At 39.4% G+C, this 17,940-nt stretch overlaps 1 protein-coding gene across 3 annotated transcripts; it reads right to left on the bottom strand.

Moving 5' to 3' along the window:
• Positions 1-1,997: 1,997 nt before the first annotated feature.
• Positions 1,998-10,932, bottom strand: LOC115221775 (protein AAR2 homolog). 3 transcript variants are annotated; one of them, XR_005002939.1, is made up of 6 exons: positions 10,845-10,932; positions 9,454-9,688; positions 6,735-6,835; positions 4,736-4,832; positions 2,379-3,199; positions 1,998-2,127 (listed from the first exon to the last, which is right to left on the bottom strand). XR_005002939.1 is itself a non-coding variant. In XM_029791997.2 (5 exons), exons 2-5 carry the CDS (start codon positions 9,618-9,620, stop codon positions 2,434-2,436), a joined length of 1,131 nt encoding a protein of 376 aa, XP_029647857.1. In that variant the 5' UTR covers positions 9,621-9,688; positions 10,845-10,932; the 3' UTR covers positions 2,278-2,433. The 3 variants fall into 3 exon arrangements, 1 of the variants encoding a protein (XP_029647857.1); XM_029791997.2 differs by lacking the exon at positions 1,998-2,127 and having other exon boundaries at positions 2,278-3,199; XR_005002940.1 differs by lacking the exons at positions 4,736-4,832; positions 6,735-6,835.
• Between the last annotated feature and the right edge of the window lie 7,008 nt (positions 10,933-17,940).

Here is a 17,940-nt window from a genome sequence, read left to right as displayed (position 1 = left end):
AATGTTCTTACAAAGATATTAAATCTGAATCAATGAGAAATTTCGTCTTTCTCGATTTAAATTTTGAGTTTGAATTTCAGTCGCAGATGTTGGCGAAAACATTTTGATTTTTATCGATTTGAGGTCCCAATCCTAAAAGTTAAAAAACAAAAAAAAAAAAATCTTGTCTTTATTATTTGCCTGTCACTTTGGAATTAACCACTACCAAATTGACACTATGTATTTTTGGTTCCTTTCCATATTAGAAAGAATATGTGTTTGGTGACCAAACACCCAATACTATGGTTTCCATAGCAACTGCAGCTCCACAACAGCAGATTTTACAAATTTGGTAAAATTACTGCTCAGTATTGGAAATAACCCCCAGTTGTCTGTTGTATTCTACTGAGAGTAGTATCGCTGTGCCACTGCTTAGGGCAGTGTGTATATATATATAGGCGCAGGAGTGGCTGTGTGGTAAGTAGCTTGCTTACCAACCACATGGTTCCGGGTTCAGTCCCACTGCGTGGCATCTTGGGCAAGTGTCTTCTACTATAGCCTCGGGCGGACCAAAGCCTTGTGAGCGGATTTGGTATTCGGAAACTGAAAGAAGCCCGTTATATATATGTATATATATATATGTGTGTGTCTGTGTTTGTCCCCCTAGCATTGCTTGACAACCAATGCTGGTGTGTTTACGTCGCCATCACTTAGCGGTTCGGCAAAAGAGACCGATAGAATAAGGTACTTGGCTTACAAAGAATAAGTCCCGGGTTCGATTTGCTTGACTAAATGCGGTGCTCCAGCATGGCCGCAGTCAAATGACTGAAACAAGTAAAAAAATAAAAAATATTAAAAAAATATAAATAATCATCTGTGTGCATGTGTGTGACATGAAACTTTCTGATTCACGAATCAGCCAAGTACAGCGGTAGTAATAAAATACAAACCCATAACCCATTTACTATTGGGTTGTCCGGAAAGTTCGTGCTGATTTTTAAAGGAAAGAAAAAGGTCAGTTTGGCCCTATTCAGGGATGATGGTCTGGCTATCTCTTGCTATATGAGCAGTTATGACACAAGTTTAGGAAGAAGTTCATTAACATCTTCAAAGATTTCAGCTTATCAATAACTGTCACCACCAACTTAACAAAGCTCACTTTCTTAGATGTTATCATAAATTTCAAGACATGTAAATACTACCACTGCAGAAAATCCAGAGAAAATGGTCTGCATTGCACCAGCCCCCAACTGAAATTGAAAACTTGGTTACAAGTATCAGCAGAAGAAATGAAAGGCCATCTGGTATAATCCACCATGCAACATAGATGTTTTTACCAATACAACTAGGAACTCTCTGATCTTAAGCAACATTTTCCTAGATTCCGTACACTTTCTAATTCTCATAATGTTAAAGTCATCTATTCATGTTTAGACAACATTGCATGCCATAAGAGAAGCAAACACATCCATACAATCTCCATCCCACCAGAATCATTCTGCCACTTGAAAGCCATGGTTTATAAGACCATCCTCAAACCCCACAATGGTATTACAAATCACTACAGAGGAAGGAAAACCAAGTGCTTCAAGGGAAGATTCTTGCAGCATATGCACTCCTTTAGATGTAGGCACGAGGAAAACTTGTCCTGCTTCATCTGGAGATCCATAACCACAGCAAGCACCTCACACAAAATCAAAAGGAGGATAATCATCAGGTCCCCACCTTACCCAATTCTGCCTCTGAGAAAGACTGCACATACTCCAACAGGTTGACTTAAATAATGACATTTGCATTAAACACAGGTATAATGTCATTCACTCTATTTCACTAACATCTTTTAAAAATATTTTGTCTGATGTTTGCAATATTTTATTGCTAGAATCATGTTGGAATCACAGTCTGTCTTCTCTTTTGGAACATTTTGTTTTTGATGGAAGAAGAAAGATAAGGAAGAACAGCAAGAACAAACAGGGAAGGAAGAATGAGAAGAACAAAAAATGAAAGAAAAGAATGGAGAAATGTTGGAGAAATTTAATGTCATGAGAACATGTTGATGTATGAAGAAACAGGTTGATGGACAACCATTGTTCTGATGTCCATTACACTGGACTTTGTGGTATCTGACTGAATGGTTTGTTACCTTAAAATATATAATAGAGAAACAATTCTTAACCCTTTTGATACCAACCAAGCTGAAACCACGTCTGGCTCTGTGGTAAAATGTCTTGTTTTCATAAGTTTTGAATTAAAATCTTCCACCAAGCCTTAGTCACAATTAACGTTCCTAACACCAGCTTAATGATAACTTGTTTATTTTACTAAATTCTTTGTTGTATTTAAAGTAATTGAGAGAAACACAGAATGTTTCAAAATAAATACAGTAACGAAAGGGTTAAGTTTGTGCTCTCGCTTTCAACCACAACAGGGCCATACTCATCTGGTTGCCCCACACTATGTAATCTCAGTTTCAACAACAACCGGGGCATATTCATCAGGTTCTCTGCTAAAATCCCATTTGAAAGTTTCCGTTAAATTTGCTTTAAACTTTGCCCCTCTTTTCCTCAGTTCATCACTGACCTCCTCGTTGTTGATGTTCAAGAAAAACTCATAAAGTGTGTCGGTAAGGAAATTTTGTTGGGACAAAATGTCCACAAAGAAATCTTCAGGTATTTCCTTCAGTTGGAAATAGAGAACTTTAATGCATTGCATGTAAAGGTTTTGGTAAGTGACGACCGCTCTCTGTGCCGTTGACAGAACACTGACCAGCTTCTTCCATTGCTCAAAACCATCGTAAACTTGTCCTATGATAAAACACACAAATGATATCTGCAGCTCCCCCAACAACAACAATTCTTTGTTGTTGTAGCAGGATTCGATCATTGTGCTAAGGGCATAACTGGAATCTAAGCTGTATTTGGTGACATCAGCAGGGCTTGCTCCAGCTGGGTATTTCCTAGGAATAGCATGGTATTGAACACTGGAGTCTGGAGCAAACTGCAGTTTGGACAGATGAGATTCTGCTTCCTTTATTGACTGACATTCCTGACTTACATCCCGAACCGGCTCCGAGCTTTTCAGCCGATCTGCGGCTCTTGAGAGAGAATCACTTTTCTCTGATTTGAGGGCTGTTACAGATGATATTTTCATTCCCTCTGCATGCAGTGAGGTAAGTAAATCGCTAGTGATGTGGTTTGTGAGGGACACCCATTTCTTGTAGCTGGAATTAGAAAAAAAGTTAGATTGAAGCATTGGGGTAGCTGGAGTATTAGTCACTAGTACAGGACCTAGCTGGGGTAATGAAATACTTGGGAGTATTGGGAACAGCTCAAAAAAAAAAAATGGGACAGATGGGGAGTTGGTATAGCTGAGCTATTAGCATAGAAAAAGTATTAGGCTGACTGAACTACTGAAGTAGCAGAGATACCGGGGTGGTTGAGGCAATAATTTAAACAGTCATACATATTTAATGGGAAAGTTTACGAAAATAAACAAAAGACAAAGGCAGGTGGAGTACAAACAAACAAATGTATTAGTATAACGCTCAGGAAAAGAAATAGAAAAAGTCTTTTATGTTTCAAGCCTACGCTCTTTGACAGAAAGATACACAGAAAAAAAACAAGGAGAGAAAAAAATGCGTGTAGGAGCTAACGATCTATCATGGCATCCTGACTTCGGACATATTTAACCCTTTTGTTACCAACCTGGCTGAAACCAGCTCTGGCTCTGAGTATAAATGACTTATTTTCATAAGTTCTGAATTAAAATCTTCCACCAAACCTTAGTCACAATTTATGTTCCTAACACTAGCTGAAAGATAACTAAGCTATTTTATTAAATTCTTTGTTATATTTAAAGTAATTGAAAGAAACACAGAGCATCTCAAAATAAATTCAGTAATGAAAGGGTTAATGTATGGATAAAAGACTATACATGGTGTGTGTAAGGTGTAAGATAGTAAAACATATCACAGCTGATATAGAAGATTGTATGACAACCACAAGGCATGTGGCATAATAGCTAGCGCATTCGGCTCATGATCTTATGGTTGTGAATTTGATTCCTAGTGGTGCACTGTGTCCATGAGCAAAACACTTTACTTCTCATTGCTCCAATCCACTCAGCTGGCAAAAACGAAAAGTTCTTGCAGTTCAAAGGGTCAGCCTTGTCACACCCTGTGTTATGCTGAATCTGTCTGAGAACTACGTTGAGCGTACATGCATCCGTAAAGGGCTCAGCCACTGGCATGCTGTTCCGTTGATCAGAAAAACAGGAAGACTCATCATCATAATCAATGGAGAGCCAGGCCATCATGACAACCACAGAGGGGACCAATGTTGATATACTTACTGGCAGAAACGTTAGCATGCCGAGCGAAATGCAAAGCCATATTTCGTCTGCCGTTACGTTCTGAGTTCAAATTCCGCCGAGGTCGACTTTGCCTGTCATCCTTTCGGGGTCGATTAAATAAGTACCAGTTATGCACTGGGGTCGATATAATCGACTTAATCCGTTTGTCTGTCCTTGTTTGTCCCCTCTATGTTTAACCCCTTGTGGGTAATAAAGAAATAGGTATTTTGTCTGCCGTTACGTTCTGAGTTCAAATTCCACCAAGGTCGACTTTACCTTTCATCCTTTCGGGGTCAATTAAATAAGTACCAGTTACGCACTGGGGTCGATATAATTGACTTAATCCGTTTGTTTGTCCCCTCTGTGTTTAGCCCCTTGTGGGTAATAAAGAAATAGATATACTTACTTGTCATATGGATAAGGAGCTAAATATTGGTCTAACTCTTGCTTGTTTATTTCATAACTTTCCATAACATCTGGGTTGGCTTCTTCAGCTTTAATGTCTGAAATAAGATTAAAGACAATGAGGCTAATCCTTACACACACCATCATCATCATTGGTTTAATGTTTGCCTTTTCCATATTAACATGAGTTAGAGGAGACTTACTGAGAGGAGACTTTTATAGCTGATGTCCTTCCTGTTGTTTCCAAGCAAGACACAATTTCCCCTGCTTTTTGAATGATAGACTGCTCAACAGCCAGACACATTTTTTACAGCACATGCAAATAGTGACAACACTTAATAGGGATATTATTTTATGCCTCACACACACACATATTTGAAATATATATACATATTTAAAATATATATACATGTGCCGGTGGCACGTAAAAAGCACGACCAATCGTGGCCATTGCCAGCCTCCCCTGGCACCTGTGCCGGTGGCACGTAAAAAGCAGCCACTACACTCATGGAGTGGTTGGCATTAGGAAGGGCATCCAGCTGTAGAAACACTGCCAGATCAGACTGGAGCCTGGTGCAGCCTCCTGGCTTCCCAGACCCCGGTCAAACCGTCCAACCCATGCTAGCATGGAAAACGGACGTTAAACTATGATGACGATGTAATAATCAAGTCAAACCAAATAGTGATATTTTGAAATCCTTTAATGATTATGTTTCAGGTCTGTGTAATATATAATAGGAAATACATCCACTACATTAGACCTTCCTCTGTGAAAATATTTCAAAACATTTTGAAATGTTTAACAAGATCTCATAGTTTCAGTACCTTCACTCTCAATATGTGAAGATTAGAGGAATGAAAATATCTTCTTTGGAAAACCGGTTAAAAGGTGATAACAGGAAGAGCATCATACTGCAGGAAAATCTACCTCAACAAGTTTTGTCCAATCCATACCAGCATGGAACGTGGACGTGATGATGTTGATGAAAATATGTGTATCGGATACACATATATCCTCGTCTTGATAGTTGCTTTCACACCATTTCAGCTGTTGTATGCTCCAGCCTTCTTCCGGTATCTTGTGAATCACAAGATACCAGAAGAAGGCTGGAGTGTGCACAACCAAAATGTAGTGAAAGCCAACCATCAAGGTGAGGATACCAGTCCAACTAATGCAAACAGTATACATTATCTCTCTTGTATAATGACAGTTGGAAGAAGCAGATAACTTGAGAATATAGGCATTCCCACCAATGTTATGTTCCTGAAAATCTTATAATGTGGAACCTATTTCTCATTACTGATCTATGTCCCAATACCCCCAGTGTCTCAAACAACTAACCTATGTCCCAAACACATAATACCTCGCCCCAGCTGCCTTATGTTCCAAAACCCACTATGTCTCCGCCATCTTCAACACCATTTTTGTATTGGTCCTGATCTATCTTCTAAATTGGATTCACTCTCCATTCGTCATCATGTGGCTTCCTTGTCCCTTTTCTGTAAGTATTTTCATGGACATTGTCAGCTGAGCTCTCTTCTGTGGTTCCTCTTTTAAGAACTTATTAGCAATGAACTAAACTTGCATCCAGTTCTCATCAGTATACTGTGCAACTGCCTAAGTGTCACAAAGCGCTTTACAGTACCAGTTTCTTCCCTCGCACCTCTGAACTTTGGAATTCCCTTCCACAATCTTGTTTTCCTCTTCCATATGACCTCCAGTCTTTTAAGTCTCATGTACATCATCACCTACTGACTTCAGTCCAGCGTCCATTTTATTCTAGTAGCTCTTACGTTTTCAGAGGTCTAAGGACCTTGTAATGAGCGAATGCTTTACGAAAAAAAAAAATCATATGAAAATAACATGGAAGAAGATATAAGCTGAATGTTTTTGTTAGGTATGTTGGAAGATAAGACATGCTTCAGCGATTCCTCCATCACAAGATTCATTCAAACTACGGACAGTCAAAAACGGGTGAAGAGCAAACCTAAAGACATACCTTCATTGAGAGGGTCCCATTTTCTTAAGATAATTTCCCGCTGTTTGAATTCGTGAAAGAAACCAGTACGTGGCGCCACTTGTCCTTCTTTGTTTTTGGCACTGAAAGTATAATTTGGTTATAGTGGAATGGTATGTTGATGCAGAATGTAAGAGACCTCATGGTCAACATAGCACTGTAAAATCAATATGTAGAGGTAAAAGGTCAGTGTTGTAAGGTGAAAGTGAATAGGTTAAAGGTTAGTGTTGTATCCTGGAAACTGAAAAATGTCAACAAATGAAACAAATTATTAAGAACTAGCACTATGACCCAGCAACGCTGGGTCATAGTGCTAGTGCATGCATATACAGCTGCATGCGTGCGCACATACACGCAAGTACTGTCCAAATCTCTGACCAATCACATACAGCTAGCTGGCATTCAATTGCTGTATCAAGTTTCGAGTATTTTGGTTGGGTTTTGGATAGAAAATTCACAAAAAAGTCACTTCTATTGATTTTTTAATGGCTTTGCCAGGTGACTGGGGAAATGTAAAGATGTGCACGACAACCCTTGGATGGTTTTGAATGACCATAGAAAGTGTGAGCCCTCTAACTGAAAAATTGTGGATTTGTATAAAGGACACACACACACACACACAGATAGACATTTTGCCGTTTATATAGAGAGAGATGTTTTAACTGCAGAAAAATATAGATAAATAACTCAACCACAACAATATCAACTCAACCATGGCAACAGAAGTAAAATCATAGATTTTTGTTTTTTCTGTTAATGTTGCATCTGTATATCTAAAGTGGAGGCGGAATGGCCCAGTGGTTAGGGCAGCGGACTCACGGTAATAAGATCGCGGTTTCGATTCCCAGACCGGGTGTTGTGAGTGTTTATTGAGCGAAAACACCTAAAGCTCCACGAGGCTCCCGCAGGGGATGGTGGTGATCCCTGCTGTACTCTTTCACCACAACTTTCTCTCACTCTTACTTCCTGTTTCTGTTGTATCTGTATTTCAAGGGGCCGGCCTTGTCACTCTCTGTGTCACGCTGAATATCCCCGAGAACTACATTAAGGGTACACGTGTCTGTGGAGTGCTCAGCCACTTACACGTTAATTTCACGAGCAGGCTGTTCCATTGATCGGATTAACCGGAACCCTCGTCGTCGTAACCGACAGAGTGCTTCCATCCATTGTATATCTAAACTGAAGTTTCTAAAAAGTGGTGTCCAGATAATCAGAAGCGGTTCATAGCTTAATGGTACTAAGTCATCTTCTCTAATGAATCATCATTTAGCTTTTTCTCTCACTTTGGGTTGAGTTTATGTCTGGAGACGGACCAAAGAAACCTTCAACCCTGACTGTTTCACTCCTGCGAAGCATGAAGGTGGCTCTGTGAAGGTTTTACAGCTACTTCATGGAATTCTCTTGGCCCTTTAGCTGTGCTACATTGCAGAGTTAACGCAAGGATTATCTGAGTATTTTGGAGGACTACATCAATGCTATGGTACAAACATTATTTCCTGACCGTATGATGATAGCACATTTTTCCGAAACAATAACATGCGAGTTCACAGAGCTAATGGTATTCAAAATTGGTACAAAGGGCACAAAAGTGAATTAAGCCACTTGGACTGGCCCCAATAATCACCAAATTTCAATAGAATTGAACATTTAAAGTGCATTTTGGAGCTGTAAGTGAGAAGCTGATACTGTCTGCTATCATTGATGAAAGAGCTAAAGCAGGTTTTACTTGAAGAATGGCTCAAAATTTCCTTAACAACTGTTCAGACAGAACCTGTACAAGACAATTCTTTAACATATTAAAGCTGTGTTTGAAGCCAAAGGTGGACCAGTCTTATATTAAACCTGTACAAGACAATTCTTTAACATATTAAAGCTGTGCTTGAAGCCAAAGGTGGACCAGTCTTATATTAAACCTGTACAAGACAATTCTTTAACATATTAAAGTTGTGTTTGAAGCCAAAGATGGATCACTCTCATATTAAATAATAAATCTTTCATTTAACAAGGTTTCTTTTATTTTTCCCAACCCTTGTATATATTTATATATTTGTGTGTGTGTGTACAGAGTAAATCAACTTATGTTTGGTCTATGTGCAGTGTATAGTACAGTATATTATTAGTGATGAAATATTTAATATGCAGTATATTTAATACTGGCACTCGAGCCCCATGCTCGTAGGGTATTAAGAGCACCATCCGAGCGTGATCGTCGCCAGAGCGGCTATCTGGCCTCCAAAAACACCATTCGAGCGTGATTGTTACCAGCATCGCCTTACTGGCACCTGTACCGGTGGCATGTGTAAAAGATTTGAGCGAGGTCATTGCCAGTACCGCCTGACTGGCCTTCGTGCCGGTCGCACATAAAAGCACCCACTACACTCTCAGAGTGGTTGGCGTTAGGAAGGGCATCCAGTCGTAGAAACTCTGCCTGATCAAGATTGAAGCCTGGTGCAGCCATCTGGTTCGCCAGCCCTCAGTCATTCGTCCAACCCATGCTAGCATGGAAAGCGGATGTTAAATGATGATGATGATGTCTTAGTGGAATGCTATCCTGAAATATCTGGTGCAATGAGACAGTTTAATATTGTTGTTTCTTTCAACAAATTGGATTAATATATCTATTGTATTTGGTGATTCTGGAATTAGGCTTGAATTAAAGCTCTTGTGTTTATTTTTTTAAAAATGAATAAAAGATATATACCTGTAATATATGAAATGAACTCCAGGTGGGATCATTTTGACACCCTTAAATTTGGGTCCAACATCCCAACAGTTATAATCAATGCCAAACTCTGTGCCCAGGGGAACATCAAGAAGGATGAAAATAGCCCCTTCTTTAAACAACAATTGTGCTGTTTCCTGATCCATGTTCCAGGGAGCCTTTATCTTCTTTCTTGATGGGTTGACACAATCAGATTAGCATTCTCATTACTGAGCTGAAAAATTAACATTTCTTTAGTTAATTAACATTTCTAACATAACATCTTATATTTACAGGTGAGAAGAATGATGATGAAAGATGTTCATGTCTTTCTCAACAGAATTACCAATGCAAATTATAGGAAATTAACTAAACCGTTCTCCTCAAAACTGCTACCCTTGAACTGATATTGGTTAATCCACATTACTCCCTAAGAAGCATAGGGCTGCTTCCCAGTTTCCCTGTCATATATAGTCCTCTCTGAATGCAACACCAGTCCGTTACAGGATTATTCATTTTTACCAGCTGAGTGATAGAAGTAACATGAAACGAAATGTTTTGCTTAAGAACACAACACATCACCTAGTCCAGGAATTGAAACCACAATCTTACAATTGTGTGTCCAACACCCAAACCACTAAGCCATATAGCTTCACATGTACTTACACTACAAGTCTTTATTATTATTATTATTATTATTATTATTATTATTACTACTACTACTACTACTATTATTATATTATTATTATTATTATTATTATTATTATTATTATATATTATTATTATTATTATTATTATTATTATTATATATTATTATTATTATTATTATTATTATTGCTGCTGCTGCTGCTACTACTACTACTACTACTACTATTATTATTATTATTAATTATTATTATTATTATTATCATTATTATTATCATTATCATTATTATTATCATTATTATTATTATTATTATTATTATCATATTATTATTATTATCATTATTATTATCATTATTATATTATTATTATTATTATCATTATTATTATCATTATCATTATTATTATCATTATTATTATTATTATTATTATTATCATTATTATTATTATTATCATTATTATTATTATTATTATTATTATTATTATTATTATTATCATTATTATTATTATTATTATTATTATTATTGCAGGTGGTGAGCTGGCAGAATCGTTGGCACACTGGATGAAATGCTTGGTGGTATTTCGCCCCATCACTACGTTCTGAGTTCATATTCCGCCAAGGTTGACTTTGCCTTTCATCCTTTCGGGGTCGATAAAAATAAGTACCAGTTGAACACTGGGATTGATGTAATTGACTGATCCCCACCTCCACCAAGGAAGCCCCATTTAGTGGAGAAACGTCAACCTACCTGAAGGAGCCAACATCAAAACTTCGCTTTAGTTTTTCCAAAATAAAATATTCAAGGGAAGTAACTCGTTGCGGTGTTCACTAACATCTGTCTCAGTTTAAATTCCGTCCAGATTAAAGTTGCTTTTTACATTTCCGGGGTCAATGGAATAAACTATTAGTCAAGTATTGGATCACTTTAATCAACTAAACCCTATTCCTCGAATTTGTGTCCTGCGTATGACAGAAATTATAGTTATATTAACTATTATTACTACTAATAATAATGATTTCTTTTATGGCAACTAGGTCCCATGTCATTGAGGACTACACACAGATCCAATAAGGATATAGAAAAAGATATAAAGATAGAATTCAGGAAAATAGATAGATGAAAAAAACCCCAACACCAGGGCCATCCAGTTAGAGTAATTCAGGGAATCCCAATGCAAAAAGGTACAGATTACTCTTGCTTTTACCGAGGCATCAGAAAGGCCCTCTTCCAGTTTCTCTCTTCTTACTTGGCCTTTCCTCTTATTTACTCAGTGTAGGCCCATTTGGGCTTACCAGTCTTGCACTCTCATCTACCTTTTGATAAACACACTGGAAGGCAGCAATTCCTTCTCTACCCATACCTTACTCTTTAAATGATACATGAAGAAATTGATGAAAGCTTGGTCAGAGTCTGTCTTCAAACCTTTCAGATGGGCCCACTACACAACCTCTTTCACCACAGCTATTAAGCAGAGAAAAGTCTGCCTCCCTTCTCTGTCAAAGAAGGTGATGCTTCAATCTTCACTATATGTTCAGCAGATAGCCAGATTCATCTTACATAAGACAGCAACTGTTTCATGATACCATCTCAAAAGTCATTAATTAATACAAGGATACTGAACAATTGTAAGATGGTTTCATCCTCCTACATGCATCATGGCCAGGTTTGGCTGTTGGTGTTTCCATGCCTAAAGAGCTTGTCTCAAATAAGTGAGTGGCCTTGCTCAACCTGTAGGAAAGTTGTAGGCAGGAATTCCATATGGTGTACCCAGTGTAAGCTATGGATATACAAGAGGTGCAGTGGAATAATAGGAAGGTTATCAGAGAAAGTAGTGCTCGCATGTGGAAGTGCTATATAGCGAAACTGTATAACCCCTCCTGGTAAAAAGTGGTAGGAGTCAGCCATTATGAACAAACCAGTACCCAGTCGTCAAGAGAGGGTCGAGAGTCAAAGAGTTGGGACTTGACAGTTCTAGTTAGTGTCTTGTGGAACTATCAGCGATAGTAAGACAAAAGTTAGTGTATTATTATTTTAGCATGAAGAGATACAACAATATCTGATGACTAATAACTATTGTGGCTACTAATGTAAACAGCAACTACAGTACAATTACAGTTACACATCACACCAGTGAGAAGAACCCACTTTACAACAGAAAAATGCACAGGAGCCATAAAAACTACAGATACACAAGAAATTAATTTTCTCAATTGCCCCAGAGGATTTTTAGAGGTAGTGAATAATTTCTGCTACTTAGAGGACAAATTAGTAGTTGTGGGGGAGGATGTACAGAGAGTGTAATAGCTAGAATAAAAATAGGATGTAGAAAATCCAGAGAGCTTTTGCCTTTGTTGGGAACCAAAAGGTTTCTCACTCTGAGTGAAAGGAAGATTGCATGATGCATGCATATGAACAGCAATCCTACATGGTAGTGAGAGATGTACCTTAAATGCAGTGGACAGATAAAGGCTAGAGTGAAATGAGGCTAGTATGCTCTGCTGGATGATATCATCATATCATCATAGTTTAGCGTCCGCTTTCCATGCTAGCATGGGTTGGACGGTTCAACTGGGGTCTGGGAAGCCAGAAGGCTGCACCAGGCCCAGTTTGATCTGGCAATGTTTCTACGGCTGGATGCCCTTCCTAACGCCAACCACTCCATGAGTGTAGTGGGTGCTTTTTATGTGCCAGACGAGTCTGGCAAACGGCACGAACGGATGGTGCTGTTTACGTGCCACCGCACGAGGCCAGTCGGGGCGGCGCTGGCAATGGCCACGTTCGGATGGTTCTCTTATGTGCCACCGGCACTGGTAACTCAGCTGCAATTTCCATTGATCGATTTCAATTCTCACTTGGCTCAACAGGTCTTCACAAGTAGAGTTTTGTGTCCCAAGAAGGGAAGGTATGCATAAGTGGACTGGCTACATCCCATGTAGAAGGCCACGGGTTATGGTCTCAGTTGTCCTGCCGGGTCTTCTCACGCACAGCATACTTCCAGAGGTCTCGGTCTCTTAGTCATTTCCTCAGTGAGACCTAAAGTTCGAAGGTCGTGCTTCACCACCTCATCCCAGGTTTTCCTGGGTCTGCCTCTTCCACAGGTTCCCTCAACTGCTAGGGTGTGGCACTTTTTCACACAACTATTCTTCATCCATTCTCGCCACATGTCCATACCAGCACAAACGTCTCTCTTGCACACCACAACTGATGCTTCTCTCTAGGTACTTTCATATATGTGTGTGTGTGTGTGTGTGTGTGTGTGTGTGTGTGTGTGTGTGTGGTGTGTGTGTGTGTGTGTGTGTGTGTGTGTGTAGATAGGTAGATAGATAGATAGATAGATAAGTAGATAGATAGATAGATAGATAGATAGATAGATAGATAGATAGATAGATAGATAGATAGATAGATAGATTGGTAGATAGATAGATAGGTAAGTAGATAGATTGATAGGTAGATAGATAAATAGATAGATAGATAAATAGATAGGTACGTAGATAGATAGATTGATAGATATACATGAGTGCATGTGTATTATATACCTTTGTTTCATTTTCAGGTTACATTCCTATAAGAGAATTCCTTTGTAAATATAATCAGAAAATTAAACTAAAGACAGGAACAAATATATCACTTCTGATCAGTCACTTAGCTTTCTTTGGCAATCTGTTCCATTAACACCATTCTGTTACCAATTCTAAGATTAATCATTGATAACAATAGAAAGTTCTTTGCTTTCAAGATTCTTTGTTTTTCCTTTCTTTGTTGTTTTGTTTTTCATGAAATGGTATGTTTGTTGAGTTTGTTAAGGTGGTGACCTGGCAGAAACGTTAGCACGCCGGGCAAAGTGCTTAATGGTATTTCATCTGCTGCTACATTCTGAGTTCAAATTCCGCCGAGGTCGACTTTACCTTTCATCCTTTCGGGGTCGATTAAATAAGTACCAGTTATGCACTGGGGGCGATATAATCGACTTAATCCGTTTGTCTGTCCTTGTTTGTCCACTCTGTGTTTAGCCCCTTGTGGGTAGTAAAAAATAGGTATGTTTGTTGAGTTTGAACCCAGAATCTCTTTGTTTGTCCTTGCTACTTCGTTAAATGTTTCATTGGAAAGTTCTTATGGCCCCAGCAAACACTTTGATATCGTCAGTCAACCAAGGGCACGTTACCATTAAATCTCCTTCAGATCATTTCCCCCAACTCATCTCAATTCCTCCACTCTGGACACATTTAACGATGTAGTTCTGGGGCTCTCTGTAACATAGACAACCGATGGGATAGTCATGGCTGGCATACCTTTGGTTTCAGTTCTGCTCAAATAGGGTTGTTCAAGGGTTAATCAACCACCACCAACAACAACAACATACATACAACCACCACCACTGCTGCCACCACCACCACCACCACCAACAACAACAACATACATACAATCACCACCACTGCCACCACCACCGCCGCCGCCACAACCACCACCACCACTTTTCAAAATTCAGCAGCATGGCCTGAACTAAAAGCATAACTAAAAGTATAGGGGAAAAAGTTATATTCAGGTTACCTTGCAGAACACCTAGCATCGTCTTGTGGCAGACCAGTTGCAGAGCACTGGTCTATCATATTTTAGCCTCTGAACACTTTTCATAAAATCAGCTTTCATCTCTACAACCCCACTCATACAAAGCCACTTGTCTTGCAGGTTACTTGGTGACATCACTAATGTTGTTGATGGCATCTAAAAAGCATCCAGAGTACTCTGTAAAATGGTTGGCATTAGGAAGGATATTCGACTGTAGAAACCCTGCCAAAAGGAAATGGTGGAGCTGGCATAGTCTTCCAATTTGTCAGATCCTGTTGAACTACCCAACCCATGCTATCATGGAAGCCAGACTTAAATGATGATGATGATGAAAATTTATAAAGAGAGAGAGAGAGAGATCATCATCATCATTATCAACAACACTTTGTGTTTGTATATATATATATATATATATCATCATCATCATCATCATCGTTTAGTGTCCGCTTTCCATGCTGGCATGGGTTGGACGGTGCAACTGGGGTCTGGGAAGCCAGAAGGCTGCACCAAGCCCAGTCTGATCTGGCAATGTTTCTACGGCTGGATGCCCTTCCTAACGCCAACAACTCCGTGAGTGTAGTGGGTGCTTTTTACGTGCCACCGGCACGGAGGCCAGGCGAGGCTGGCAACGGCCACGATCGGATGGTGCATTTTACGGAAGCCAGTTGGGGCGGTGCTGGCAACGGCCACGTTCGGATGGTTCTCTTATGTGCCACCGGCACTGGTATCAGAGCTACAATTTCCATTCATGTTGATCGATTTTGATTTTTGGTTTTGATTTTGATTTTCACTTACCTCAACAGGTCTTCACAAGTAGAGTTTTGTGTCCCAAGAAGGAAAGGTATGCATAAGTGGACTGAGGCCATGGGTTATGGTCTCACTTGTCCTGCCGGATCTTCTCACGCACAGCATACTTCCAAAGGTCTCGGTCTCTGGTCATTTCCTCGGTGAGACCTAAAGTTCGAAGGTCGTGCTTCACCACCTCATCCCAGGTTTTCCTGGGTCTGCCTCTTCCACAGGTTCCCTCAACAGCTAGGGTGTGGCACTTTTTCACACAACTATCTTCATCCATCACACAACTATCTTCATCCATCATACAACTATCTTCATCCAAAGATATATATATATATATATATATATATGGAGGTGCAATGGCTCAGTGGTTAGGGCAGTGGACTCGCGGTTGTAGGATCGTGGTTTCAATTCCCAGACTGGGCTTTGTGAGTGTTTATTGAGCAAAAACACCTAAAGCTCCACGAGGCTCTGGTAGGGGGTGGTGGCGATCCCTGCTGTACTCTTTCGTCACAACTTACTCTCACTCTTTCTTCTGTTGGCTTGCTCGCTTAGCCAGCTGGGTGGCGTTATTTGAAGACTAAAACAATGCAAAGCGTATTGTGACCAGCAATGTGTAGCAATATCTGATAGCCTGGTTGGTCATGGTGATCACAGTGATATATATATAATTAGAAATATTGCATTTCTAAATCTCTCAGAGAGACTTATACAGTAGCATCACAATAAAGTGATGGTTTGTTGCCAACTTAATGTGGCAGTCCCAGGAAAGGGAAGAATGCTACTGCTATTTAACCCCAGGAAACATCGCTTCCAGTTGGCTATGTGATACAAGTATTGAATAAGCATGGACATGATGAAGAGCAACGGACTCTGAAACCAGTCTCTGGCTGCTGGTTTTGCTGGGTGGAGGTGCTTATCTTCCCTGTTTGAAAACTTAAGGACACAGAACGGTTGTATCACATAGGCAACTGGAAACGATGTTTCCTGGGGTTAAATAGCAGTAGCATTCTTCCCTTTCCTGGGACTTTCACATTAAGTTGGCAACAAACCATCACTTTATATATATATATATGTAACTCTCTTTACTCTTTTATTTGTTTCAGTCATGTGACTGTGGCCATGCTGGAGCACTGCCTATAGTCGATCAAATCGACCCCAGGACTTATTCTTTGTAAGCCTAGTACTTATTTTATTGGTCTCTTTTTGCCGAACCGCTAAGTTATGGGGACGTAAACACACCAGCATCGGTTGTCAAGCGATGTTGGGGGGATAAACACATACACGCAAACATACACGCACATATATATATATATACATATATACGACGGGCTTCTTTCAGTTTCCGTCTACCAAATCCACTCACGAGGCTATAGTAGAAGACACTTACCCAAGGTGCCACGCAGTGGGACTGAACCCGGAACCATGCGGTTCGTAAGCAAGCTACATGTATGTATGTATGTATGTATGTATGTATGTATGTATGTATGTATGTATGTATGCATGCATGCATGTATGTATGTATGTATGTGTGTGTCTATATGGGAACATGGACAATAAGTAATGATGATATATATTCTTTCTAACTATCCATTGGACAAAAGGATGGTTAAACAGAGCAGGGTTTCAAACATATGATTTATTAGTGAGTCGAAATATTTTAATCAAGCGAGATTATCCAAACAATTAGGAATTAAAAACTCCTATATAGACATTGGAGATTTTAAAAACGTAAACTCAAACAAGGGAGGTTACTCCGATAAACCATAATTGGCAATTTTAGGAGAATGGAGAATTGAAATATCTGGAATTTAAAAGCAACCGGTAATAGTAAAAGACTTCTTTCGGTCTTATTGAACCTCAATGGAATATGTTTTATTTAAAGGACGGAGAAGTGTGTGATCAACACACACACATATATGTATATGTTATGTAGTAATGATAATTATGAATATTAATAAAATAGTTAGGGGAAATTACACTAGAAGCAAGTGTTTTGCGTTTGACCGAATCGTTAGCAATCCGGATAAAATGCTTGGCGGCAGTTTTGAGCACAAATGCCGGTGAAGTCGATTTTGCCTGTCATCTTTTTAGGGGTCGAAGAAATAACTACAAGTTGAACACTGGGGTGATGTAATTGACTTACCCCCACCCCACAAATTTCAGGCCTTGTGCCCTTAGAAGACAAGATTATTATTATTGCTCTAGAAGCAAGCGTTTGACCGAATCGTTAGCAATCCGGACAAAATGCTTGGCGGCAGTATTGAGTACAAATGCCGCTGGAGTCGATTTTGCCTGTCATCTTTTTAGGGGTCGAAGAAATAACTACAAGTTGAACACTGGGGTGATGTAATCGACTTACCCCCACCCCACAAATTTCAGGCCTTGTACCCTTAGTAGACAAGATTATGGCGGCAGTTTTGAGTACAAATGCCGCTGAAGTCGACTTTGCCTGTCATCTTTTTAGGGGTCGAAGAAATAACTA

Source organism: Octopus sinensis, linkage group LG18 (assembly GCF_006345805.1).
Source record: "Octopus sinensis linkage group LG18, ASM634580v1, whole genome shotgun sequence".
Lineage (NCBI taxonomy): Eukaryota > Metazoa > Mollusca > Cephalopoda > Octopoda > Octopodidae > Octopus > Octopus sinensis.
Note: the sequence above shows the minus strand (reverse complement) of the source record. Positions and strands in the feature narration are given on the sequence as shown.